The sequence below is a fragment of the Haliotis rubra genome, unplaced genomic scaffold (genome assembly GCF_003918875.1).
Source record: "Haliotis rubra isolate DU_JTF1 unplaced genomic scaffold, ASM391887v1 Scf105, whole genome shotgun sequence".
In the NCBI taxonomy this organism is placed as follows: Eukaryota; Metazoa; Mollusca; class Gastropoda; order Lepetellida; family Haliotidae; genus Haliotis; species Haliotis rubra.
In genome coordinates this window covers 1,924,749-1,951,850 of record NW_025764948.1, presented here as the reverse complement: position 1 = coordinate 1,951,850, position 27,102 = coordinate 1,924,749, and the positions used below count along the sequence as shown (strand labels likewise).

Sequence of the window (27,102 nt, the reverse complement as noted above, 5' to 3'; positions counted from 1 at the left end):
CGTGATTGGGTTGTGCTGAATTGACTTAAATGTTTGGAATTCTTCATTTTAGTTTTGTAATGGACTTGTCAGGATCCCAGTTGGTTGTGGGAGTTCTCAGATGGCTCGTGGTGATGAAGCTCTGTTTTGGTAACCATTAGAAAGCCATTACTGTGGTCAAGAGGAATGTATGTTCTTCTAAATGTTTAACCTACGTTTTTGTCAAAAATCAATACTTTTGTGTTGGTTTGTTGAATATGATGTACTTGGTAGTTATGTTTACAGACAGTTTGCTGGAGAATCCCAGAAAGGTTAGAGGGATAGGAATGTTGTTGACTTAAATAAGTCTTGGTGTCTGCGGAAGACTCTATTTCATTTGTCCTTCACATTCTCTGATATCTTTGACTAAACTGTTGACGTTGAAATGAAAGTGGATAATTGATGTTGCCATAATTTGAGCATATGTATCCCAGTGATGTAAAACGCTTCCATGTTACATCCCTTGACTGAATCTGCTGTATCAAATTAATATCAAAATTTGTCCTTGGTCATCATCCCCAACACACAGCTGTCAGTGACAGAATGCCTATTGCTCCACCACATATTAAATAGCTGAGGGCCATTCAGATATCTATTTCTAAACAGACATTCGGAAGCATATAGTTGATAACACATATTGCATCGATCTCTCCTTTGACTCATACATGATCATTGAAATTATGCCTTGTACGGAAAAAGGTATTGTTTTGTGGAGATTTTGACAGAAACTTGAGGCCTTGATGATAGCTTTGTTTTCTTTAGTCTGACAGTCGAGACCAATCATTAAGACCAAATAAATCCCAAGTAGTTCTGTTTAGTTCCTTAAGATCATGTGGAATAACATCCAAGTTCCATTCGGGACACAATAGCCCGCCAACGTCCTTCCATTGTGTACTGTTGTAATGACACTGCTAAAAATACTTGACTCTCCTTTCTACAGTAGGCCTTTTTATTTCCCCAGTCCATGATAAATGTCTGTGTACATAAAAACCAGGTAGATGGAAGACTTGGTCCGCCAATAATACCATATTGCAATCAATATTTCATGGTGTTATGCGGTTCAATGCTGTGATATCGGCCACAGCAACCAGCCAGCCATGTTTCTCCACACAGGAAGTGAGAGCATTGTTCCCACCAGCACCGGTGATATAGGTTGATATAGGCTGATATAGGCTGATATAGGCTGAGATAGTAGTCGCTGCTGTGCAACTTGGGATATAAACTGTGGAGTTGGTAGCTCACCTGGTCTGTTGCGTAGAAAATGTTCAATCTTCAATATATTTTACCTTTTCTCAATCAATGACATAGAGATTTTCCAAATTGTCAGTTTGCTCTTGAGAGTGTTTAGTCCTGTGATAAATGTGTTTGCAGTTCATGAGCGAGGGTTTGAAACACCAAAATAGTAAATAATCCTGGGAGATTATTGGGCACAGATTCAAACTGGTGTTGAGAATGCCTAAAAATTCAGGATTATTTTCAGTAATTAAAGGTCAATGACTGATGATAGGCCCATGATTCATCGGATGTTCTAGATAACCTGGCATGACATAGAATGATAGGGAATATTGGGACAAGCAACAATGTAATGTGATTTGGTTTACAATTGGTTGAGTGGACAAACATTAATGATCTTTTATATCAATGTAGACACTTTCTTAAGACATCATTTAGATGTGATAATGGAAGAACTAGTTCTCACCAGATCAGGGCTGATGCAGCTACTATTGGTTTTAGCTGCAGTGGCAATGAGATTATTATTGACCATTGTTATTGACCATTTACAGGTATGTATGAGTGAGTGAGTGAGTATGGTTTTATGGTTTTAGCAATATGACGTTTTTACATCAATATTCTTCAGCATTATCACAGCAATATCAAACCCAGATCTATAGGTGTTGAATCATTCAGTAATGGCTTCTATACATGTAGGCTGAGTGGCAATCAAACCCAGATCTATAGGTGTTGAATCGTTCAGGTGAGCTAGCTACTATAGGTGTAGGCTGAAGTGGCAATAAGATTGTTATTTGCCATTTACAGTTGTTGAATCATTCAGGTGAGCTAGCTACTATAGGTGTAGGCTGCAGTGGCAATAAGATTGTTATTTGCCATTTACAGTTGTTGAATCATTCAGGTGAGCTAGCTACTATAGGTGTAGGCTGCAGTGGCAATAAGATTGTTATTTGCCATTTACAGTTGTTGAATCATTCAGGTGAGCTAGCAACTATAGGTGTAGGCTGCAGTGGTAATTACAACTGACACGAAGCCTGCCCCAAGGCCCTTCTTTCAGCTTGAATTACTCCGAGATGGAATTCCACTGTAATCTGCTCAAGCTGAGAATTTGCACAAGATTGACCACAATGAACCTACTTCAACAAACAAATAATCAATATATATATATGCGTTAACAAGCTTAATTGATTTGTAGTAGACCGGTTTTAATTGCATCACAAGTGAAGCTGGCTTTTGCGGTGTGGTTTGTAGGTTAGTTTTCAAGCCTCGCTGCATATTGATAAATCATTAGTAACAATATAAATTTGAGTTTGCAAACACTTCTAGTTACGAATTATTGGATATTGCTTTCATTACACATAATTGGATATGGTATGATGACTTAAAAGTTTTGGCTTGTAGCATAGCTAGCTTACAGGACGCCTTGTGTTTTTCTATTGATTCTGTAGCATAGGTATATTTGTGAAAGTAATAGATACCCATTCAACATTCATTCTATGTGTTAACAATAAAATTACCCCAGCTGGCTAACTGGCTAACTGGCTAACCCAGATCGTTTTCTGGTAACAGCAAGCAGGATATCAACCCCACTTCTGCATAAACACAAATTCAGCATAAGTATTGAATTTAAGCAAACAATATCTTACAAACACCTCACCTTTGGTCATCTTTTATTATAATCTAATATCATCCAGTTTGTGCTTCTTCACTGCACACCTTATCCCTGGCCACACAACTAATTCTAATGTATTGTAGTGGAACTTCAGTTACAGTTATGCCAGCTCGGTTAGGACTTGCAGAGTTGCCTCCCTTGACTATGGTTTGGCCTGTAATCAGACCAATGCAATGTGTTTTTCATTAGATTGCTGTTTCCAGTATACACATCCACAAGTAGGTGTCAGTTGGAATGTACAGAGGCAGGTATCATGAACAGATTTCTGTGTAGCTTCCTTGTTTACAAGATACATCCGGTAAACAAAGTGTGGCGATGGCAAACAGTCGACACTGTGGACCAGTGTAACAACATAATATTGAACAAACAGGACAATGACCACTGAGAGTGATCAGCTAATCTATGACGGGATGAAGCTAATGGAAATGATGTATGCTTGTTTGTACCTCTTACATGTAGATTTTATGTTTCATCCGTACCAAGTGACACAGTTGTGTTAATGAGAGAGTAATTCGTTTTATGATTCGGCTGTCACCTATATGACACTTTCTCCAGGAGTAGGTCCCTAGCAGCATTGCCTATTCATAGCCCAACACTCTTCACTGCGCTGGTATTGATTGTGCCACTGTAGGGAGAGTGGAACAACGCCTGCTGATGCGCCGTGAGCAATTGATCATGGCTAGTCCCATGTATGACTTGGCTGTACTGTGTCAGTTTTTAAAGAACCACACAATGAAATTCACCTGTCATTGAAGTTCAAGCACCTGTTACAAGTGCGGTGTGTTTGATGTTTTCTTATCAATACGCCTCACAGAAAGTTGTCTTCGACCAGCAAATACTTTATAGGTTAAAGTTATTCTCATCCATGCCTAATTAGATGTGATGGGAAGTATTCTTGTAAATAGTATCCTTGGTAAGGTTGTAATTGAGTTTGATGAGTGATTTTCATCACCTTTGCTCAGAGATAAGATATTAACATTAAGCTCATGTACCTATGGTATAGGGTGGACCTATGTTAAATGTGGGTGCATTATAATCACTTGATTTTAATACAGGTTTGTGTGTGTTTTGAAATTTACTTTGGCATTCATAATTATAACTTTGTAGTCTGTGACTTTAGCCAATTGTTAGACTTGCACAAGGCTCTAAGGTAAAAATTGATAGTTTAAATGGTAATTTCTTACAAATAATGAATAAGAGACTAGGGTCCTTAGTACTGCCTGCTTATCTAGACTTGCCTCTTTGAAGGATAGGATTACTATACATCCATGGGCTTAGCATTCAGTACAGCCTTGGAGCAAGGCTAGCCAATAGTCTGCAGCCAACTCTGTAAGTTTTCATAAGCTCAGCTAATAATGGTCCATACAATAAATATACATCCTATATGTGTGATACTCGATTCTGATTGGCTGAGAGCTCATCAAAACCATACTTAAATGGCAGTTTAAGACCGCTAATTAAAGTGACGCTTATCAGTCGTGCTAGAATGAAGATAAAGCTACTCTGTTTTCAATTTTGCGGTCCTTTATCGTTGATTTAAGACCGCTAAATGTAATTTAAAAACTGAACGCGTTAAATCAACAATAAAGGACAGAAAATTGAAAACAGAGTAGCTGTATCTTCTAATTTGTATCATGTAAGATTTCTTATTGTCTGCATTTTGAACATATTTAGGTGTGGATGGAGCAACTTCATAATTCCGCTTGTCTTACATGGGATGTGTTTTGTTTTGTGAAGACATTTATGTTAGAGGTACAGATATACTTCCAACCTGATGTCAGTATCTCATAATGCTTGGTTGTCACAAGAGATATAGCATTCAAAAGAGGCTAGAGAAGAACCCAATTTTTCTTATGACCAGTTACTAAGATATTGGATGTTCTTTAACCCATTCAACACCACAGGCCGCTTAAGCGGACACAACGTTATGAGTCCCCAGACACCGGAGGCCGATTAATCGGCCAGGCAGTAGTCACGTCAAAATCAGACATAATTTTAGGAACTTACCTGACTTATGATTCATATGTTATATCCATCACATTTCACAATGTTTGAAAACTCATTCTTACAGTTTCATATATATATAAACTGTAAGAATGAGTCTGGATGAAAATGTTGTCTAAGACATACTTTAATTATATAGTGCAGAGATATTCGCTCTTGATATGGTACTGTTAATGTCATAAGGTATTTGTCACAGTTCACTGTGTTGTAATGGAGCAAGTTATTCCCTGGACATCGCTTAGTTGTTTCATAAGCTGAACAGAGTTGCATTCAACTCCCCCTTCAGTATCCCACCCCATGTCCTGCCACATACTCTCACATCCACTGCAATCCATGAACTAGTGAACATTCTGTTTCACCTAACTAGTCATTATTTCAGCAGGAAGTTCTTAATATGTGAAGTGCACAATGTCAGCATCAGTAGTGATTCTGATTGATCGACATCTGTACAGCTGATTATGGACGTACTTCCTAACGTTTTACAAATGGTAAAACGATCTCCAGTTATATCCTTGTCATCCATATGAAATGAGTATAGACACATGAACCTCAGTAACTGATGTCGGGGAGCAGAGTCTTCATTGTTAGGCTGTCAAAGTATGTCTTGATTCTGGTGAATCTCTCATCAGGAGTCGGTCCGAGCTTGTGTTTGCAGGCCCTTGTGAGGCTGATAGGGAGGAAATGTCAATGACATGTCAAGGAATTGATCACGTTGTTCACGGTGTTGCTGTGACTTGTGATGAATGGATGTAAATGCATATTTCACCAACTACAGAATATGCTTGCTACACTTGTATGGATACGTGATGCAGGGATGGTGGTGGTAGACTGGACGTGCTCACCATGGACGTGGTATGTTCTTCTTCTTGTGCTGTACTTTCTTATTTTAATCTATTTCTGGGGGTATATTTCAATCTGTTTTGTGTGGTATGAAGTGAACATCAGATTGATTTAATGACACTGAAACCATGAATATTACATCTTCCAACGGCAAACTACTCAACAGCCCTGCTTCAACTGATCACATGGCCCAAACAGCTATTGTTCCCAATAATTGAATGTCCTGATTTGTTAAGTTTTAGTTCTTATGATGCTGAAGAAAATAATTCTGTGCTTTACATGTTTGTTTGTCAACAACATGCAGTATTATACATTTATGAAACTTTGCTGATTCAGCCAGATGGGCAGCTCAACTGTGCTGAAAGTGCTGATTCAGCTGGACATGTATTACAGCTTTGCTGAATCAGCAGATAGTATCCACGTATCAGTTCTGACACTCCACAGTGACCTTGATAACTTAGTTGGAACGGACACAATATAACAGATGGTCTCTGGTTGAAACTAGTTAACACTGACACTGCTTCTATGAATCATAGGACAGAATTTATCTTTGACAGTACAACAGCCTCGAGATGGTAAAACGTCCACCCTGTCATTGTGTTACAGGCGGGAAGAACATTTGTGTTAAGGCCACACAATATGTTATTGACATGCCCATACCATCAGTTCTGGTGAGGAGGCGATGAGGACATGTGTTGCCACACAATATGTTATTGACATGCCCATACCATCAGTTCTGGTGAGGAGGCGATGAGGACATGTGTTGCCACACAATATGCTATTGACATGCTCATACCATCAGTTCTGGTGAGGAGGCGATGAGGACATGTGTTGCCACACAATATGCTATTGACATGCCCATACCATCAGTTCTGGTGAGGAGGCGATGAGGACATGTGTTGCCACACAATATGTAATTGACATGCCAATACCATCAGTTCTGGTGAGGAGGCGATGAGGACATGTGTTGCCACACAATATGCTATTGACATGCCCATACCATCAGTTCTGGTGAGGAGGCGATGAGGACATGTGTTGCCACACAATATGCTATTGACATGCCCATACCATCAGTTCTGGTGAGGAGGCGATGAGGACATGTGTTGCCACACAATATGCTATTGACATGCCCATACCATCAGTTCTGGTGAGGAGGCGATGAGGACATGTGTTGCCACACAATATGCTATTGACATGCCCATACCATCAGTTCTGGTGAGGAGGCGATGAGGACATGAGTTGCCACACGATATGCTATTGACATGCCCATACCATCAGTTCTGGTGAGGAGGCGATGAGGACATGTGTTGCCACACAATATGCTATTGACATGCCCATACCATCAGTTCTGGTGAGGAGGCGATGAGGACATGTGTTGCCACACAATATGTAATTGACATGCCCATACCATCAGTTCTGGTGAGGAGGCGATGAGGTCATGTGTTGCCACACAATATGCTATTGACATGCCCATACCATCAGTTCTGGTGAGGAGGCGATGAGGACATGTGTTGCCACCACGATATGTATTGACATGCCCATACCATCAGTTCTGGTGAGGAGGCGATGAGGTCATGTGTTGCCACACAATATGCTATTGACATGCCCATACCATCAGTTCTGGTGAGGAGGCGATGAGGACATGTGTTGCCACACAATATGCTATTGACATGCCCATACCATCAGTTCTGGTGAGGAGGCGATGAGGACATGTGTTGCCACACAATATGTAATTGACATGCCCATACCATCAGTTCTGGTGAGGAGGCGATGAGGTCATGTGTTGCCACACAATATGCTATTGACATGCCCATACCATCAGTTCTGGTGAGGAGGCGATGAGGACATGTGTTGCCACACAATATGTAATTGACATGCCCATACCATCAGTTCTGGTGAGGAGGCGATGAGGTCATGTGTTGCCACACAATATGCTATTGACATGCCCATACCATCAGTTCTGGTGAGGAGGCGATGAGGTCATGTGTTGCCACACAATATGTAATTGACATGCCAATACCATCAGTTCTGGTGAGGAGGCGATGAGGTCATGAGTTACCACACGATATGTAATTGACATGCCCATACCATCAGTTCTGGTGAGGAGGCGATGAGGACATGTGTTGCCACACAATATGCTATTGACATGCCCATACCATCAGTTCTGGTGAGGAGGCGATGAGGTCATGTGTTGCCACACAATATGCTATTGACATGCCCATACCATCAGTTCTGGTGAGGAGGCGATGAGGACATGAGTTACCACACGATATGTAATTGACATGCCCATACCATCAGTTCTGGTGAGGAGGCGATGAGGACATGTGTTGCCACACGATATGTAATTGACATGCCAATACCATCAGTTCTGGTGAGGAGGCGATGAGGACATGTGTTGCCACACGATATGTAATTGACATGCCCATACCATCAGTTCTGGTGAGGAGGCGATGAGGACATGTGTTGCCACACAATATGAAATTGACATGCCAATACCATCAGTTCTGGTGAGGAGGCGATGAGGACATGAGTTGCCACACGATATGTAATTGACATGCCAATACCATCAGTTCTGGTGAGGAGGCGATGAGGACATGTGTTGCCACACGATATGCTATTGACATGCCCATACCATCAGTTCTGGTGAGGAGGCGATGAGGACATGTGTTGCCACACGATATGTTATTGACGTGCCCATACCATCAGTTCTGGTGAGGAGCCGATGAGGACATGAGTTGAACTGCTGCGATAATGCGATCAGTTCTGGTGACATGTGTTGCCACACGATATGTTATTGACATGCCCATACCATCAGTTCTGGTGAGGAGGCGATGAGGACATGTGTTGGCACACAATATGTTATTGACGTGCCCATACCATCAGTTCTGGTGAGGAGCCGATGAGGACATGAGTTGAACTGCTGCGATAATGGACATCAATTGGAATGGAAATGATAATGTATGCAGAATGACAATTTTGTTAACAGGATTTCTGACTATCTCATATATTTACGGTTTTACTTTCCTAAATGTGTTTATATTGCTGCCTGATGCTAATGTTATTGTCAAATTGCTAGAACTAGAATTGCGAAAAGCATGAAATGTCAAATGTGTAGAAATTCTAAAACTGTCTGGCATCCAATTTGTCAAATCTGTGTGTGCCCTTAGCACTGCAACTTGACTGACAGTGTGAAGGTATCAGGAGTAGGTGATAAATGAACGACTGGAATCTGATATTTGGTTAAAGGGAAACTGTTGCTGTCGCTACACGGATGTCACTCTGCCAAGTGTGTCGACTTTTCATTTTACAGAACATTTCATCTTACAAATGGGGATGGGTATTTGGGCTCCCTCGTTTTGGTTGGTTTATTAAATATAGACCACATTGCAGAAACAAAGACCATGAAGAACACTGTGGGGTTACCTGAAACCATTCCGGATTAACCACTGAAAGGAAGAAGTGTAGGTAGGTAGTTGTATGGTGAAGAAAGAAACAGCTTTTTAACACACTGTTACTGTCTTGGCATGTTTTGTACATCACTGGGGTGGTGTTGGGTGAGGAGTTACTATGACGGAGTGGTAGCAGTGTTCAGGTTGGTGAATAGACTGGCCTAAGTCACTCACCATCTGTCAGGATATTCATTTTACAATGTTTAAAATACAAACTTCATGGTAGTTACAGCTTATGACAATACATGTTACTATAGTGCTGGAGGTGTATTTCAGATTGTGTTTATACATTGTAACAAGGTTTATGTGAGTGAGGCTTTAGTTTAGCGGAGACTGGGAGCCAGTCTGGGTTGTAAACTTTCCTGTTGCGAGTCCGAGGAAGGCTTCATTGAAGCAGCAGCAGCAGCACCAACAGGCATGAGCTGATGGGTGTAAGGGGATTACTCTCTCCGGTTCACAATGAAGGTACTACCGTAGTTGTATCTAGGTTAAGACACGCACCAATAGATACCCTATAGCAATATGGAGTTTGCTCATCTTTTCAGAGCTGTCTTGATACCAGTTTAAAGTTAGGTGAATTTATTTCAATAGGGTTTTTGTGATGCTGTAGAATGAATCCTTTTGTGAAACAGTTTTGGTCTTATTAGTGATGATGTTTTGTGAGCTGTGTTAGTTTGAAGCTGATAAATCCTATACCATGAAGATACAAGTAGAATTATGTTAGAATTGACTAGAAGTATTGTTATTCTGTATTAACATCTATCCCCAAGCTGGTGTAGCATGTATTGGCAGCAGCAATCTGTTGGTGTTTGGTCCTGCCTTGCTGATGTGTATGTGTGATTGTGTCAGTAGTTAATATTAAACTGTATATTCAGGTCAGTTTGACTTGAAGTGGTTGTTTTGTAGTAGATGAATCAGTAATTTTACCACAGCATCTGTTGTGTCGCTGGAAGGTTTGTCACAGTCAGTTACAGCCTGTTGTATGCATATATTATCATGAACATAATGAGTTGTTAAAGGTGAAATGAATAGGGGAATGTATACTACACAGAGAAACTAAAGGTCATGATGCTCATGCCAATTTGACTGAGTAAAATGAAAGAATCAGGGTTTTTCATTTCTTAAGAGTAGTATAATCTGAGTGCAACACAGTGGTTCATTCTGTTGCACTCCGAGAAGGAACACAATTAAAATATCTTAGAGTGCAGGCTTCCTGTTAAACATTAAGATAACCATCTCTGTACCAAAAAGAACCATTCAGTTCAAAATATGATTAACTCTTGAGCAGGATTCTAATATTATAAAAAACTTTATGTTTAATGTTTTCTACTTTTGAGTCACAAACCCAGAATCACTTAAATGAACATTTTTCGAAACAAGCACACTGATAATATGGGCTTCATTGTTGACAGAGTTTAGGGTGGTGGGGTAGTCTAGTGGTTAAAGCGTTGGCTCGTCACGCCGAAGACCCGGGTTTGAATCCCCAAATGGGTACAATGAGTGAAGCCCATTTCTGGTGTCCCCAGCCGTGATATTGCTGGAATATTGCTAAAAGCGGCGTAAAACCAAACTCAGTCAGTCAGTCAGTTGACAGAGTTTAACTGTTTTAATCCTGGAAATTCAAATTAAGAGATATGTGAAACAACTATTTGTTGTGTATTATACACATATTTTCGGTAAGGGGTTAAATGTGATGTTGGTGGTGGTGTGCTGTCTAGTGTGTCTTTCGTGTTGGGGTGACTGGACATGAACACACTGACCTGACAAACATGTCTCCTGACTCCTGATAGTCTTGTATTGCATGCTGCTTGTTTCTGAGACATTTCAAGATGGAGGTAGGCTCAAGTACTGGTATAAACTATTAATGTGGATGGAGACTCTGCTAAATTGTCAAATGATCATCTCCTGTAGCGCTCTGTGTTAAACTGAGGTGTTAATAGTGCTGTGTATGACACTTAGCAGTGAATTTGCGACAGTCTTTATGTATTATCTGAGTAATCATAAACTGTACACGTAAATACATTGCTCAATCTAGTCACAAGAAAGGGGGATTTTGTAACTTCTTGAATGAAGCTTGTCAGGAATGCCTCTTTGCTATGGTGTTGTCCCTAATCAGCATTCAGAATGAAGACTGGAGATCTGATTGCCTTGCATAAATAGCTAATCTAGCTGCGAATTTAATGCATTTATGAATCAGTGTTGTTAACATTAGCTACATACTGCAGAGAGAGTCAACCATTGAGCAGATACTACAGAAAGTGTCTATCATTTTATACTCATACTATTGTAACTTATACTATTTACTTTTTCACAATGAATCCAGCTTATAGATCCTACTCCAACATCAATTTTGCATATTTGGACAGTTTGTGATCGATTGATTTGCATGACTTTGAAGTGTCTATATGTGCTGTAGGGTTGTAGGAGTTACTTCCCTTGAATCTTGTGAATGTTGTTTCTTTTTCATGAGAACGTTGATCATATGGTATGATACAAGCAATAGATCATAGGTTCTCAAAATCCTGAAAATAATAATGAAAATTAATTTAAATTAAATTAAACAAAACCTGCTTAGGCGGACAGTATTAACACTGTAGAGCTTTCTGCTCTATCACCATAGTGTCAACAGGAGTTATTGCTGGGCGGAGGTCAATGTTAGGGGAATGACAAGGAGGGGTGACTGATCTCTCTCACAAGCTCCTCCATGGAGGATCTCTCTCTCCCTGTATGGAGAATAGACAATTCATATGCTGTAACAGTTGTCATGGCAACAAACGACAGTCCTTAAGATATATTTGGTCAAAGGTTTATTGATAAAACACAGAAAATAGTTACATTTGAGTAATAAACATTCATTGAAGATCTGTGATACCTTATTACATTTGTGTGGATGTTGATCAAGTACTGACAGTAGAATAGGGATTAGTCAGTTCCTTATAGAAGGATGATAGCCAAGGGAATTTAGCACACAATAGACTTTTGTTTGCAAAGCTGATAATAACTGCAGAGTCTTAACTCAAAGTTCGATAAAACTTGAATGTTTAACAATCCTATCAAACTGGATTTGATAAAATAGATAATCTTAACTGACCTCGGTGATAGGAGCCATGATGTCCAACCTGGACAATTTGTGCGAAGGACACCCAGCATTACTTCTTGTCCATCCTCCCCATTAGATCACAAGACCCCAGGTGGTACACAATCCCTCAGGAAGTACACAATGCCCTGCATCCAGCACTACCTGTAACGGAGATGTTCCTACCAGGTAGGTTGACATATCAGTTGTTGATCATCGGTCAGAACAGGGTCACCTGTCGCAGTAATGTAATCAGCATTAGTCAGGTATCCATCCACACACACATCCATCACAGAGTAATCAGCGACTGTTGACCTACCTGTCAGGTACAAGCATGAGGAACAGACTCACATGGTAAGACGGGTGTCGACCCAGTTTAGGAGAATGAACCTGGAGCTGAAGGGCCTGTAGGGCTGGCTGGGCAGTGTGGAGGTGTGCTCTGTTGATAAACATGATCTCCACTGAAGGGCTGGTGCGATGGGTTAGTTATGCAAGGGAGTGTGATTGTTGTTGTGCACGTGTATGTTTCTTGGGAATAGAATGTCTTCTGTGGCTGTTGTGACAAGGAGGAGGATCTTTGTGGGGATGTGATGGCCGCAAGTATTTGTAGATTAAACAGTGCTGAATTTCTGTGGTATTGGAAGTGGCTCTGTAGTTTTCCTCAGCCGTCTGTTCAGTATTATTCATCACTGTAAATCTCAATACTATAAGATGATTACTGGATGGGTTGGCAGATTCTGTAACTCCTGGTCTAGTTAGCAATCCTTGGTAATCATGGTTGACATCAAAATGTTCTATCTTGTGTGATTGAATAATGGAAACCTTTCCTTTGTTATTTCTCATCTGAACCCCTTTGCATCTAAACCCTTGTTCCTTGAGAATGATCTACAGACATTACATTTGAATTCTAGCCACATCTCACAGCTTTAGCTGGGACATGTTGAGAATATCATCAGTCTAGGAAGATGTAAACTGATGCTAACACACTGGATTGCTTGCATTGGACCTCGTCTCCGCCTTTTTTTGATGATCAATACATCCCCTCTGTTACTTCTGTGATATTGCTCACTCGTTCACAATGATTAGTTATAACAGTACCCTTGTTTGTTGTTTTCAGTTCAGCACCTATTTATTGATTATAATGTTTAAGTTCTGAACATGTATATCTAAATGTTGCCATTATGTTTCAGGAACAGGTGAAAGAGAAGCAGAAGTCGGCCACGCCCCCGAGTGATGAGAAAGATGATGACATGTCTAGCACACCCCCACATCCCGCCATGACGAAGCGGGCGAGGCGTGACGCAGTCAGCGCCGAGGTCTACAAAGAAGAAGATGCTGCTCAGTATGTCAAAAAGGTGAGATCGCCAGAGTTGCACTTACAGGGATACAGTGGAAACGGCTGTAGGCAGGAATAGTGACAACATATGACAAAAAAGTCTAAATTTCTACTAGTGAGTGAGTTTAGTTTTATGCCGCTTTTAGCAATATTCCAGCAATGTCACGGCGGGGGACACCAGAAATGGGCTTCACTCATTGTACCCATGTGGGGAATCGAACCCGGGTCTTCAGCGTGACGAGCGAACGCTTTGACCACTAGGCTACCCCACCGCCCCTAAATTTCTACTAACCCTCATGACTCAGTTTTCAGAATTTAGCATGAAGTCCAAGGGTCCTAGTGACTGGCATTCTGTTAAAACTTGAAGATTTGGGATTTCTGTAGATTCAGTGCTACAGGAATATACCATAGGAACAAATCTAAAAAAACCAGCACCAGCACCACTTGATTTGTTGATTCAGGAGTTTGTGGAGGAAGAGTATGGACGTGCAGGGTTTATATACATTTGAATGGTTCTAATCTGAGTAATGGATACTAGAAATAGAATGCAGAAATTCTTGTAAGGGTCTTAAGTTTGTTTAAAGCATTGTTCCCACAGCAGGAGGAGGAAAATAGTTTAAACAATGGACACAAGTAACACATGTCATGTAAAGAAAAGCAACGACAACAGACTCGTTTGCATCTTCAAAAAATCTGTATGTACCCAGATGAGTTACATATACCAATCAAAAGAAGTTAAGGACCAGCTGATGTTATCATATAACTATGCTTGCAATACTTAAGCACTGACAGCCTGTGGTGAATACACATGTACAGGTGTCCTCCCAGTACAGGTGGCATGTGAGGTGACAGTCTCCGAGTTCTATATCAGATTTCTGTTCTAACATGTCCTGATTATCATGCTAATCTGGGACGGTGGGGTAGCCTAGTGGCTAAAGCGTTCGCTCGTCATGCTGAAGACCTGGGTTCGATTCCCCACATGGGTACAATGAGTGAAGTCCAACTGGTGTCCCCCCGCCATGATTTTGCTGGAATATTGTGAAATGCAGCATAAAACTAAACTCACTCACTCATGCTAATCTTAACAGTTTCGAGATGCTGTAATACTGATTGAAGCAACATAAAATCATCCTCTCTTGCCTTTGTACATCTGAGACCTGATTCATCCCATACCAGCCTGACATAACAGACTGAAATAATTGAAACTGACATGTACTAACACACTTATTCAAATCCCAAAATGGTTGTTGTTGTCAAGCCTGGTGCTATGCATTATGGGAATAAGCCAAGGACTGGTCAGCTTTACTGCATCTTTGGGGTTTCCATGTTAAACTGTGTCATGGTATCACAGTGGGCTAGCACTATACAACCAGCCTGGACTCGACAGATGTGAGCACACACTTGCATAATCATGGGGTATTGTATAACGGCAGTTATCTTGAATGCAGCGTTCATCCCACATTCACCCTGCTTCAAAATTAACTTGGGATGATGTCGCTGAATGCTGTAGAAAGCATCATCAAACCCAACCCATTTCCCACAATACCCCTGTTTTGCTCACAGATCGGTGAGACTCAGTGAGTGTCAGCCTATTAAGTGTTGGGTCAATATTCACGTCAGTGGAGCATCAATGTTGTAACAACTGCTGGGCCCACTAGGACGGATTCACATAAGTCCTGTTTAATGATAACATTACTGGTAATCAATACACCATGGTTTAAACTGTCCACCTACCCACACATGCTAGCATAGCATTGCGTGACATGGTTACATCACACAGTTCTCACTGTAGCAATGACCATTGCCTGGCAACAAAAACTCACTATGTAAGGACAAAGTTTAAGTTACACCATTGAAGAATTATCAAATTTTTGCAAGTCACAAGTATGAACAGAGTATCCAAGGTTTTTAATTTGTTTTCTGACAGATTTTGAAAATCTTTTTGAATGATGTAAGAAGGCAGCCACAAGATTAAAGTGTGAATTTAACAGCTTTAGTTACTAGCAAATTGGTACAGATAATCCTGTTTGAGTATAAGGTTACAGCTATTATTGGCAATGCTTCTAAGGAAAGACCAGCATGACTTGTTGCACTAGCTGGTTAGATGTTTCATGAGTGAGTGAGTGAGTTTAGTTTTACGCCACACTCAGCAATATCCTAGCTATATGGCGGCGGTCTGTAAATAATCGAGTCTGGACCAGACAATCCAGTGATCAACAGCAAGATGTTTCATGGGTACTGTAAGGAGGCGCAGGGCTGTTCAGGATATTATACTTGTACAGTGAAATTGGAAAATAGGAAAAGTTTTTAGTTTGTAAATTTGTTCATGAATACATCTTTCTCTGTTGCACTTTGACCAGGTGTACTACAGAGTTCAAGATCTTAATCCACAAAGTGTTCATCGTACTACCTTGTAACCCTAGACACCTTCTGGATAAGGACCCTTCACTTTAGGTTTGACGATTTCAGTGCTTGAGCAAGATATTTTTTTTATATGCATCCCTGTTAAGATCATGAAAGTAACAGTTATATATTAATTATGTAGTATAGTTCTGTAATAATATTGCTAAAAGTTTGATTGAGTTTAAAGGTAAAGACATCACTATACTCAATCTATACTCAGTGGGTTGAGGTGGACTGAAACAGACTGTTGTGACCACTCAGTCATTTTACTGGAGATTCTCTCAACTGTCTCAGATTGTAATGTGGACATTCACAGCAAGGGAGTTTATTCATGAAAGAAGACAAATACCATATGTTCATGGGTGGACTACCTATACCTCAAGTGTCCAAAGACTTCATGCTGTTATAGGTTGTTATTTCTAAATTAATGGAGTAAATACTGTGAATGAAATGGGAGCTAGGTACAAGAATCCTTACCTGTCCTGTCAATGAAACATATGAACACTAACCCAAACATCTTGACGTCATTTTCAGAAGATGGTAATGTCATTATATGCTCTATGATTAGCTGAGCTTATAATACCTTACAGAATTTTGCTTCACCTGGCTTTGGACTAGAGGCTAAAATCAAAGACTGCTCTGTGTAGAATGTCAGTCTGTTCTGTTCAGCCCTGTCTCAGATGCCCTTCAAGTGTAACAATATTGGTATTGGGTTGTAAGGAACTATGTAATCAAACTCACAGACAGCTCTCCTCCATGACCATCCCATTCAGCTTGATGAGTGCCGGATATTGGGAAGCGAACATCCATTTCTTATCAAATATAGTTTATAATCCCCAAAACACACAATGAGGGAGTTCCAGGAGTGAAAAGAACCCCATTGCAATGTGTCTTCATATCCCAACAGTGAGGTATGTTACTCGAGCTATGAACCAGTGGTTTGTCTGGCCTTAATTCGAACAGTTATATACTGGCTGAACGTCTCACTCACTCTGAAAAACTCACCCTTCAAAATGACGTAAAGAGACATTTTTAATAGATGAGGTCTATGATATTCTAGGTAGTGATGTTCTCACGATGATCTGTAATCTCTTGATTACTGAATAATGCAATTATTTTGTAAGTGATCATAATCAGTATATCAATATACATTAATAATGTCTGAAAAATAAAACTTCATATCAAATTTTGTTCAACATATTCACTTATTTGTTTAATCTTTTGATGATATCATGAGAACACATTCATCACCTATATGCAACCAGTCATAATGTTCCCTTATGAAATATAAATCTTGATGTTAAAAACTAAATCCTTGATATACCAAATCTGGAAAACATACATACCAAACACCTGCTTCAGTTGGAGCAATCCAATTGTGACCATTGATCAAGGATAAAGTAGGAGGAGAAAATATATTTTGTTGACAGAGGTTTGTATCCTTATTCATTAAAATGATATATTTTTTTTCAAAATCTACAGAAAATGTTTTCCAGTGAACAGATTAAGAATTACAAGATGCTGAATGCTTAAACCTTAAGGAATTTGTGTTCCATGACTGTGCAGTTAATACAAATGTGCTTTTTAGTGGCATAAAATACATAGATTAACATAAAATACATAATTAACAAAAACACGAACATTTGGTACGCACTGAATTAAGAACTAATTCAGATGAGAACATATATTTTCTTATGGTAAGCATGCATAATACAAACGTATATGTTTTAATCACCTGACATGTATTTTTACATGCCTGAGCAGTGTTTGTCCCCTGTAAAATCTATGTTTTAACAGGTTATTCTGTATTTGCTTGCAGTGAAATGACATACATTGTAGGCTTGATTGGGAAGAATAAAAATATGAATAACCAAATTATGGTGACTGAATTTAAATATTTGACAACCTTAATCCTTTTAGGATTTGTTCTATGTCCAATATTCTTGCTCCTTGTATGTGAAGCTTATTGAACATGTTGGATGTAATGATAATTAAGCTGTTGACAAGCTGATCATAGGTGGTGATTCATTACATATCACCTGTCTTGACTGGCCTGCTTTAGTTTGTTAATGTGTCCTTCCGTTGAGGTGTTCCCTGTCACCAGCATTTTCCTTACTGCATTGATTTTTGTTAGTCCAATATGAACTGTCAACCATCAGAGAAAATCTCTACCTCGCTTTCATTCTGTGCCCAGCAACACTGCATCATGTCCAAGACGGTGCCTCTATATATTCATGAGATGTGGGTGTATATAAGGCATTTATACCCCACTTGGTCACTAACAAGCTGTAACTCTCTGATAGCGCCTACAGATCCTTGGGCATTTTCCTGTCATCCAGACATAATTTGTGCCACGTTCCAATATTGCTATGGAGAGAGAGGTTTGTTGCTCTTATTTTAGCGTAGGTGTAGGTTCCAATTTATGAAAATTGTTTTCAGAGATGTCTTCTTTTTTTTCAAAGAAATTTAAGTCATGTACATTAAATTGCTTAAAACTTGTTTGAAGTTATTTTCGAAATCTTATATAAAAATGAGCTTTTCTTGCAACATGGTGTAACTGAAGTTGGTATAAAGTTGTGTCAAGTTACTTTGAGGTTCTGTGTGGTGGTGCCGCTGAAGAAAATTCTTGTGGTTTTGAAAACTTTGTATATCTCTGTTTCTTTCAAGTTGTATATCTCTGTTTCTTTCAGGTTGTACCCAAAGACTACAAAACAATGGCGGCTCTGTCAAAAGCCATCTCAAAAAACGTCCTGTTCTGTCATCTGGATGATAACGAACGAAGGTGAGCCAAAGTTTTTAATTTGTTACTCTGAGATTTGAGATTGTCATTATCCCTGTGACTTGTATTAATCTTCCAGAGCTTGTCATATCATTTCAAGGCAATGAGTTGCATGTTTAAGATGTTTTCATACAGTCAGTATAATTAACTTTGTGAATGAATTCTCATCAAGAACCTTTCAATAAGTGATGTGGAATTGATTAGTGACTTTTTTGGGGGGAAAACTATCATCCACAAGGCAAAAAGAACTAAAGCATTAAATGTAAAGTTGATTCAACATTTAATGTAACTGTCACATATATTTGCTTATGAAGTCTTCGCTCAGACATTCTGTATTCGTTGTTCATAAGCTGACTAAGGGAATCAGGTGGTGGGGCTTGGTATCATGGTTGATACATGTCATCATATCCCAGTAAAGTCAGTACTTATGATGTACGTCATAGCAGTCACTTTAAGGAGCACATGATCTACAAATTGTAAGGAATAATGTTCAGTTTGCAATTGGTGTCAACCATTAGCAAAGGTATGAAATCTACACATGGTATAATAAAATGCTGCAAGACATACTGCCTTGAATGTACCATATATGACTGCAGACAAGCTGAATTTGGTTTGGATGTATGGTTATGTTATAGTGTGTTAAAACAGGGAACAAATGTCCTATCGTAAAAACACAAGCTTAGGAAAATGTATTACAGTTAAGTAAGTACAGCTAATAAGAGTTTATTATGAATATTACAGTGAATGTGTTGTTGTTTTGTGCTTTGTTAGAAAAAAAATCCTGTTTTTCCTGTTACCAATGAAGTTTTCTTGCAAAGGACCTTAGAGTCTCCTGGCTCTATTGCCTCTTCTGTAACAGGGGAAGCAGGAAATATAAATTATCAATTATAAAAAAAATATATTTCAGTCAGAATAAGATGAAAATGGTAATAACTCAAAGGCCAGGCAGCTGACTGCAGAGCATTGATGCAGTATTATAAGGTTTCATAAAAATACAATAAAACATAGACCAACCACATATAACATTTTAAAGAAAATAGTAAAAATTTCAGAGGCCCAGCTGCTGAAAATTATCACAAAAGTCGTGCAGGTAACGTGATTTGTATAGCAAAGTATCATCTATAGCAAACAGAGAGGTCACCGTAAGAACCAAATATCTTCAAGTCAGAATCTTACTTGGTTAGTGTCCCTCAGATGACCGGGTCAAGGGCACAATCAGCAGTCAGTACTCACAATATTGCTAAGTGTGTCCAAACTCAGTCAGCTGACATAGATATGCAGCTCTCAGGTAACCTTCGGTGGCATTAAGATGATACGTTCTTGAAGACTTTTCACTGCTTTAATCCAGATCACTCAGATAATCACAGGGGTTTACATATAATTATTTGAGAAAAAGTAAATATGTAACCACTTTTACAAGTACATTGTCAAAAAGGCAGCATTTTTCTATGTGGGATGACAGTTGGCGTCTGTGCCGACAATCCCAGAGTTTGTCACTTTGAAAGAGTTTCCATGACATGATACCCGTAATTCCAGTAAATATATATTGATGTTGATAAATTTGTGAGACATACGTTTAAAATGTTTAACCTGTTGTAGGCATGTGCTTGTGCTCTCTGATGAATTCATAAATTAAATTCGTGACCCATTAAAGCTCAATTTAAAACAATGAACTCTATGTAATATGTTATGTTTGGGATTACACATTTCCAGTAAAGTGCAGATTCTAGTACTTTCAGAGATGATAACCATTCAGGAGTTGTATGTAAATCATCACTGTATGTAAATGATCCCTGCATGTTTATCCCGTGGGGATAATCGGGGGATATAGTCATCCGCCTCATCCGTCTGCCCATCCATAATCATTTTGTTTCCGGAGCATAACTCTAAAAACTTTCAATAATTTTCAACAAAATTTGGTAGATATATGAAACAGAACCTAAGGTGGTGCCTTTTGCTATTTCCTGTTTTTGGCATTTTTATTTTTCTCGGTTTCCATGGAAACATTTTAATTTAGACTTAGTCTTAAAGGGAGGGATGGCTTCGTTTCTGGAGCATTCATCATTTTTCTCCAAAAATTGGTAGATATATCAAACAGAACCTAAAGTGGTGCCTTTTGCTATTTACAGATTTTTGTGATTTGTTACTTTCTCGGTTTCCATGGAACGATTTGGACTTTGTCTCAAAACAGAGTTGTAGGCTTCGTTTCTGGAGCACAACACGAAAATCGTTCAATATCTTTCAACAGAACATTGCAGATATATGAGACAGATCTTGAAGTGGTGCCTTTTGCTATTTACAGATTTTTGTCATTTATATTATTCTCAGTTTCCATGGAAACGATTTGGACTTAGTCTAAAATAAGTCAAGCTGGACTTTAAGTAACTGTCAGATGATTTGTTCTTTCAAATATATGGGGCGGGAATGGGGGTTATTTGTTTAGCCTAGTGGTTAAAGCGTCGTCAGTGGCACGCTTAAAGACCTGGGTTCGATTCCTGACATGGGTACATTGTGTGAAGCCCATTTCTGGTGTCCCATGCCGTGATAATGCTGGCATATTGCTAAAAGCAGCGTAAAACTAAACACTCACTATTTTGTGAATGCAATATTTAGCAGGAATTTCATTTTCATGACCTGAGACATCCCCGATCAGTTACCCATGTGATAACTAACACGTAATAACTAGCATGTGATAACTAACACGTGATAACTAACACGTGATATCTTACTGGTGAACCTGAAATCAAGTCTGTTTGTTCTTTCATCTATTAGCAAGTCGTAGATAATGAATGTATCAAAGACTGTTGAATAAACACTCTCATAGTTAAACAAAACTAAGACAAGCAAATTAAAACTTTAATGGAGATTGAATTACAGAAAATAGCGTCTCTTAGTCACACTAATTTCAGTTCTTAAAATGAACCCATTTTCTTAATGTCACCAATTTGGCACCATGCCAACACAGGAAATGGCGCTATGTGCTGGCGTTATAGAAAAAACACAGAAGACAAACTCGTTGTTAATGCAAATCTGGGGATTTTGGTGTCCTCGTTCTGTGTCAAGTCATAGACAGGGTATAAAAATTGGCTTCAGTTTTGAAGGTTTATACAAGGTTGTCATCTTTTACTTGGGGTGGGGTGGAGGTTGGGGGTGGGCTCTATACACGGCAATATATTGTATGTCACTAATTTTCTTGAGCAAATTATTGAATCCTTGCATTTTCTAAGATGTTGCATGCTCTCCTACATTTGATGAAGCTAATGTTATATGATGAAACTGAATCAAACTCCTCACTCACTCACTCTCCTACATTTGATGAAGCTAATGTTATATGATGAAACTGAATCAAACTCCACTCACTCACTCAAGTGCAGCAGTTCAATGCAGTCCTGGTTTATTTTATGAAATTGTATTCCATTCTCTGTTTCTTCTCTGATGATGACAATGTTACTAATTGGCTTCCATCTACATGTGGCTTCACCACAGGATCCCCATATCCAAATACTGTGTCTTTGTTGAACTTCTGAATAGGGCTTACTGCAACAGAGCAACATGGTTAACCTTACTTTCTGCAATAAAGTGCTTGTCTAGACAGGAATACCTACACAATAAAGTTCTATGTTGGAGTATTCTTTGAGGTCACATTCCAATGTTCCTGAGGTCTATCTTGAAGTATAAAATCTAACCAAGCTGCCAGTGGCAAGAAATGTATGTTTGGATGGAGTCATAGGTAGTCAAATGACCTACTGTAGTCATTCCAGGGATTGGGAAAGGCAGGGGCCATGGGCCATTTTGCACATTAGAATAAAAAATGGCCCTTTAAAATTTTGAAGTTAACTATTGATACAAGGGCAGTGGCCCATTCTAAATTCAGAAAATGGTTAATAATCTTGAAAATGGCCCATTGTCAAAATTCTCTAACCCAATCCCTGCATTCACCGATAAAGGAAAGCAAATGTGTTTCTTTCAGTGGTATCCATATAAATGTAGACTGTTTGTATCAAAATACTGCTCTTTTCTTGATCTAATTTCATGGTTAAAGCATCCACTCATCTCACTGAAAACATGGGTACGATTCCCCACATGGGTACAATGTGTGAAGCCCATCTCTGGTGTCACCTCTCTCACTCACTCTCACTCACTCTCACTCACTCTCACTCTCACTCACTCACTCACTCACTCACTCTCTCACGCACAGCTGTCTCCAACCATGGTTTTGCTGCACCAGGGTTGAACCTTCTTGTCTTGCCTCATACCTTTGCATGATTTGTACTTATGCGTTATTTAGGTTTTTTATAAATCACCTCTAAATTTACAAATTGAAATTTTCCATTTGCTAGGAAGAGTCAGTGAGAGCTGCTTCTGTGCTTTCATCAGAAAGTGTGTAATGAGCTGGACATGGCAGTTTCCCTGTTTTATGATATTGACAATTTGTGGGCTGATTAATCAGCTGTGAACTGCTCCAAATAAATGCATTGGATCTTAAAGGAAAATGAGAAATGCGAACTGGCGTGATAGAATCAGAATTACAAACTTGAAGTGCCACACTTGAGCCAAAATGCTAATTACATGGCTTGTTTAGTGGAATTAGGTCCGATTTGCTGGATAACGGGATACCAAAGCACGAGTGATAGTGTTTTATGATGGAGGTAGCCATATTGTCTGTAGATTAGATGATACCCTGATTGCTGGAAGGTTGGGAAAGGAGGGTTGGCAACAGAGTTTTAGGAAACATGTTATCTTGTTGGATATAAAGAAGGAGAAGAAATTTTGAAATATGTTATTAGACTCAAGTTACTTGAGGCCTCTGCAAAATGAGCATCATTTCTCTGAATGAAAGGTAGTAAAAAGAAGCTCTACATAGCTAATTTGGCAGCTAGGTCGCACTGGGATTTGATTGCAGTCATTTTATGATTAATTCAATATTTAATTCAATTATTCCCTGGATAAGTAAGTGATCTAACCCACTGAGTCACCGTGACTTTCACTGAAATAGCAGTCTGACAACTGGTTGTCCAGATCACATACATTGTGTCCCTCTCCAACAAGTAACAATTGGCATGGATTCCTTGGCTGTAATAGGAACATGAATCTGTACTTTAATGAGAAACTGTACTCCCAAATATAACATTACATTTGGCCACTTTCTAGATGGCATTGTGTATTCATAGCTTTAGGCAGTGGAAGCGGTGTCAATTAAGACTTGTCAGAGGGGCACCTGAGAGAAGGGACAATTTGTCTTGCATTTTAATTACGTTACCCCATCACAGTCGTGACTTCAGGGAAGGTTTTAAATTAAAAGAGTTTCAGGTTATCTGTCTCGTTTGAATGAATTCTGAAGTGTCATCCTATGCATCTTTCATGTGCTTGTGACAGACAATGGATCATACCTTGCAGCTGGTTTTCTAAATTGTCTCTAAAAAAGCCTCTCAGACTGAGTATTAAGTAACTTTTTGTTCTGTATATGGCAAATTATGCAAGCCGGTTTCTTCAACTTCAACCATGTCAAGTGTGATGAATATGTAGACTTTATACCTAGAATGGCTTCTTGTATTGTGTGTGCGTGCATGTCTTGTGTCTGTGGGTGGGTGTCTGTGTATGTATGTGTGGTTGCATGTGTGTGTGCATGCATGTGTGTGTCGTGTACGTATGTGTGGTTGCATGCATGTTTGTGTGTGTATGTGTGGTTGCATGTGTGTGCATGCATGTGTGTGTCGTGTATGTATGTGTGCATGCATGTTTGTGTGTGTGTGTGGTTGCATGTGTGCATGCATGTGTGGCTGTGTATGTATGTGTGGTTGCATGTGTGTGTCTGTGGTTGCATGTGTGTGTGCATGCATGTGTGGTTGCATGTGTGTGTATGCATGTGTGTGTCTGTGTATGTCCATGTGGTTGCATGTTTGGGTGGATGGGTGCATGTGTGAAGTTACTGTTTCCTTATGATCTTATGTTTATAACCAAAAGGACCAATACCATTCTCATAGTAATGGGGCCTCTAGGATCAAAAACAATTGATGGTTTGTTCCAGAAGTGCTGGAAGGTATAATCTTGCCGCATTATTTCCTTAATTCTTGTAATAATGAAGCAGCGTTGTGTGAACATTTGTATGGTCAGTCTTCAAATTACCTGGGGCGGTGGGGTAGCCTAATGGTTAAAGCGTTAGGTCGTCACGCCGAAGACCCGGGTTCGAATCCCCACATGGGCACAATGTGTGAAGCCCATTTCTGGTGTCCCCCGCCGTGATGTTGCTGGAATATTGCTAAAAGCGGCGTAAAACCATACTCAGTCAGTCAGTCAAATTACCTTACCTAGGACTTACCTGACTGCGAGACATACATTGTTCTTAGAACACTCTTTCTCATTAAAATGGTCTGCAAGTGTAATTTGGTTTAGAAAGAATGAGTAACTCGAGGATCTTGGTGACTGAACAGTTACTGGCTGCTATATTGTTGATGAGACTTGTAATGAAATCACCTTGAGTGGATCATCTGAAGCTGGTGACGGGAGACACCCGCACATCCTGAGGTATCATGTGAGGATACAATACAGGGGATGGTTTTGTTCTGTATCGATACAAGACAATACAGCCTGGCAAAGTAAATTACTTGCTAATTTTTCTATGATCCTCCAGTGTTTAAGTCTGTCAGATATTGAAATATATGTTGTGAATAGTATTCAAATAATAAAAGTCACCATTAATATGTCTCCACAGCTAGCATTTCACTAAGAACCTCTGAAATTAAATACTCAAGAAGCTTCCATATTTTTAATATAAAGATGCATATAGCAATACATATCATATCTTACTTACGTATCACCTACATATTGCGAAACGTATCAGATAATGTCTAAGGTTTGTGATACATATTGTATCATCACTTATGTATTATGATACGTATCACATCATGAACTTGCTGTATAGTTTCACCCCAAGAAGTTGGTTCAGCGTGAGCCACCTGATGTTTCATGTTTCATATTTATTTCATCAGCTGAAAGAAATATTCTCAAAGGTCAAACAGATCCATTTCCTCCAATTTCCCCTTAAAGCAATGAAGTGTTCCTTGTTATTGAGACCCGAACCTGGGGGCAGGCCCTATAGTCCACTGGTCAAGAAGCTATTAATCACCGTTTTCCAATCTTCATCAACAGGATGTTGATGTTTGTCACCATCTTGAATGGACAGCTCTGTAAAAGCCAATATCAGGATTGAATGGACAGATCCATGTATCATGGACTGGAGGTAGATTAACCCCTTGGTGCCAATATTTTACTAACTGTTTTCTGGCATACGACCATTTCAGAGTTGAAGCATTGACTAAAGCTTGGATGGTTAAAGTAGTGTTTTCCCTTGGGCCTTAGATGGTTTATGACAAAATGATATTGAGATGATCTGTTTTGTTGACTTGGCCAGTGATGGCTTGAGAAATGGATTTGATGACTACACATTCCAGTCTGTTTGTTGTCATCCTTGGGGCAAGCTTAATATCAGGGCCAATCCTGAGGTCATTTTGTTTTAGTATGTAACACACAAAAGCTGGTAGTTGACATGGCATAGTCTAGACCCTGTTTTCCTTGAGTGCAGTCCTGAGATTAATGAAATGCACGCTCTGTACAACTGACTGATAAGCCATTACAGTACTGTGACAGTTTCATGGGGTTTTCATGGTTTTGTCCTCTGATATGGAGTTTTTAGGAAAATGGAATACAATTACAAAATTTGGGGTTTTTTTAACTGTGAACATTGACTTCAAACACTTTATGAATGTCAGTGAAGGAGAGGGCTGGGGGGAAAGGAGCAATATATTTTTGTGACAAAGAAACAGGTTAGCCACAAACTGATTCCTACCCACGGCACAGCAATAACTTTCAACTGCTAAAGATTGTTAAGGTCAAACTGATTGCTTGCAAGCATTTGGTATGTGGGTGATGAAAGTTGTGAATGGCTTGTTTGTTCCATGTGCTTGTTGTGCAGTGTTTGCTAGTGTTCGCAGTGGTACAGTTCAGCTTCACAAAGATGGAGTATAATGCCATTATATCACATGTTTGGTTACATGAGGGTATATATTGTTGGCTATTAATTTGTATTATACAATACCTATTATGGATAATGTGTTCCAGAATGTCTGTGACAAAACCTTTATCCATGGGCCTTTCAGACAAGGATGCACACATACAAAGAATGTTTTTGTAATCTTCAATGGTTTGGTTTAATTTCTTTCTAACAACCTCTCTTCCATCCCCCAGACACATTAATGGGGTGTAATGGTTGTACCAAGATAAATGAAACTGCATTTA

At 39.3% G+C, this 27,102-nt stretch overlaps 1 protein-coding gene and 1 long non-coding RNA gene across 9 annotated transcripts in view; one reads left to right on the top strand and one right to left on the bottom strand.

The window, feature by feature from the left end:
- LOC124276136 (cAMP-dependent protein kinase regulatory subunit) overlaps nt 1-27,102 on the top strand; it is a 163,672-nt gene that overhangs the window by 109,227 nt on the left and 27,343 nt on the right. For all 8 annotated transcript variants that reach the window (XR_006898432.1, XR_006898429.1, XR_006898427.1 and 5 more), the window contains exons 2-3: nt 13,480-13,644; nt 18,719-18,810. Coding sequence is in view for 2 of the 8 variants with exons in the window: in XM_046711827.1 (XP_046567783.1) it covers nt 13,480-13,644; nt 18,719-18,810 (257 nt within the window). In the remaining 6 variants the exon portion in view is untranslated. The remainder of the gene's footprint in view (nt 1-13,479; nt 13,645-18,718; nt 18,811-27,102) is intronic.
- On the bottom strand, nt 11,357-12,472 carry LOC124276178. The gene is made up of 2 exons (XR_006898437.1): nt 12,305-12,472; nt 11,357-11,735 (listed from the first exon to the last, which is right to left on the bottom strand). It is a non-coding gene; the product is annotated as an uncharacterized LOC124276178 (long non-coding RNA).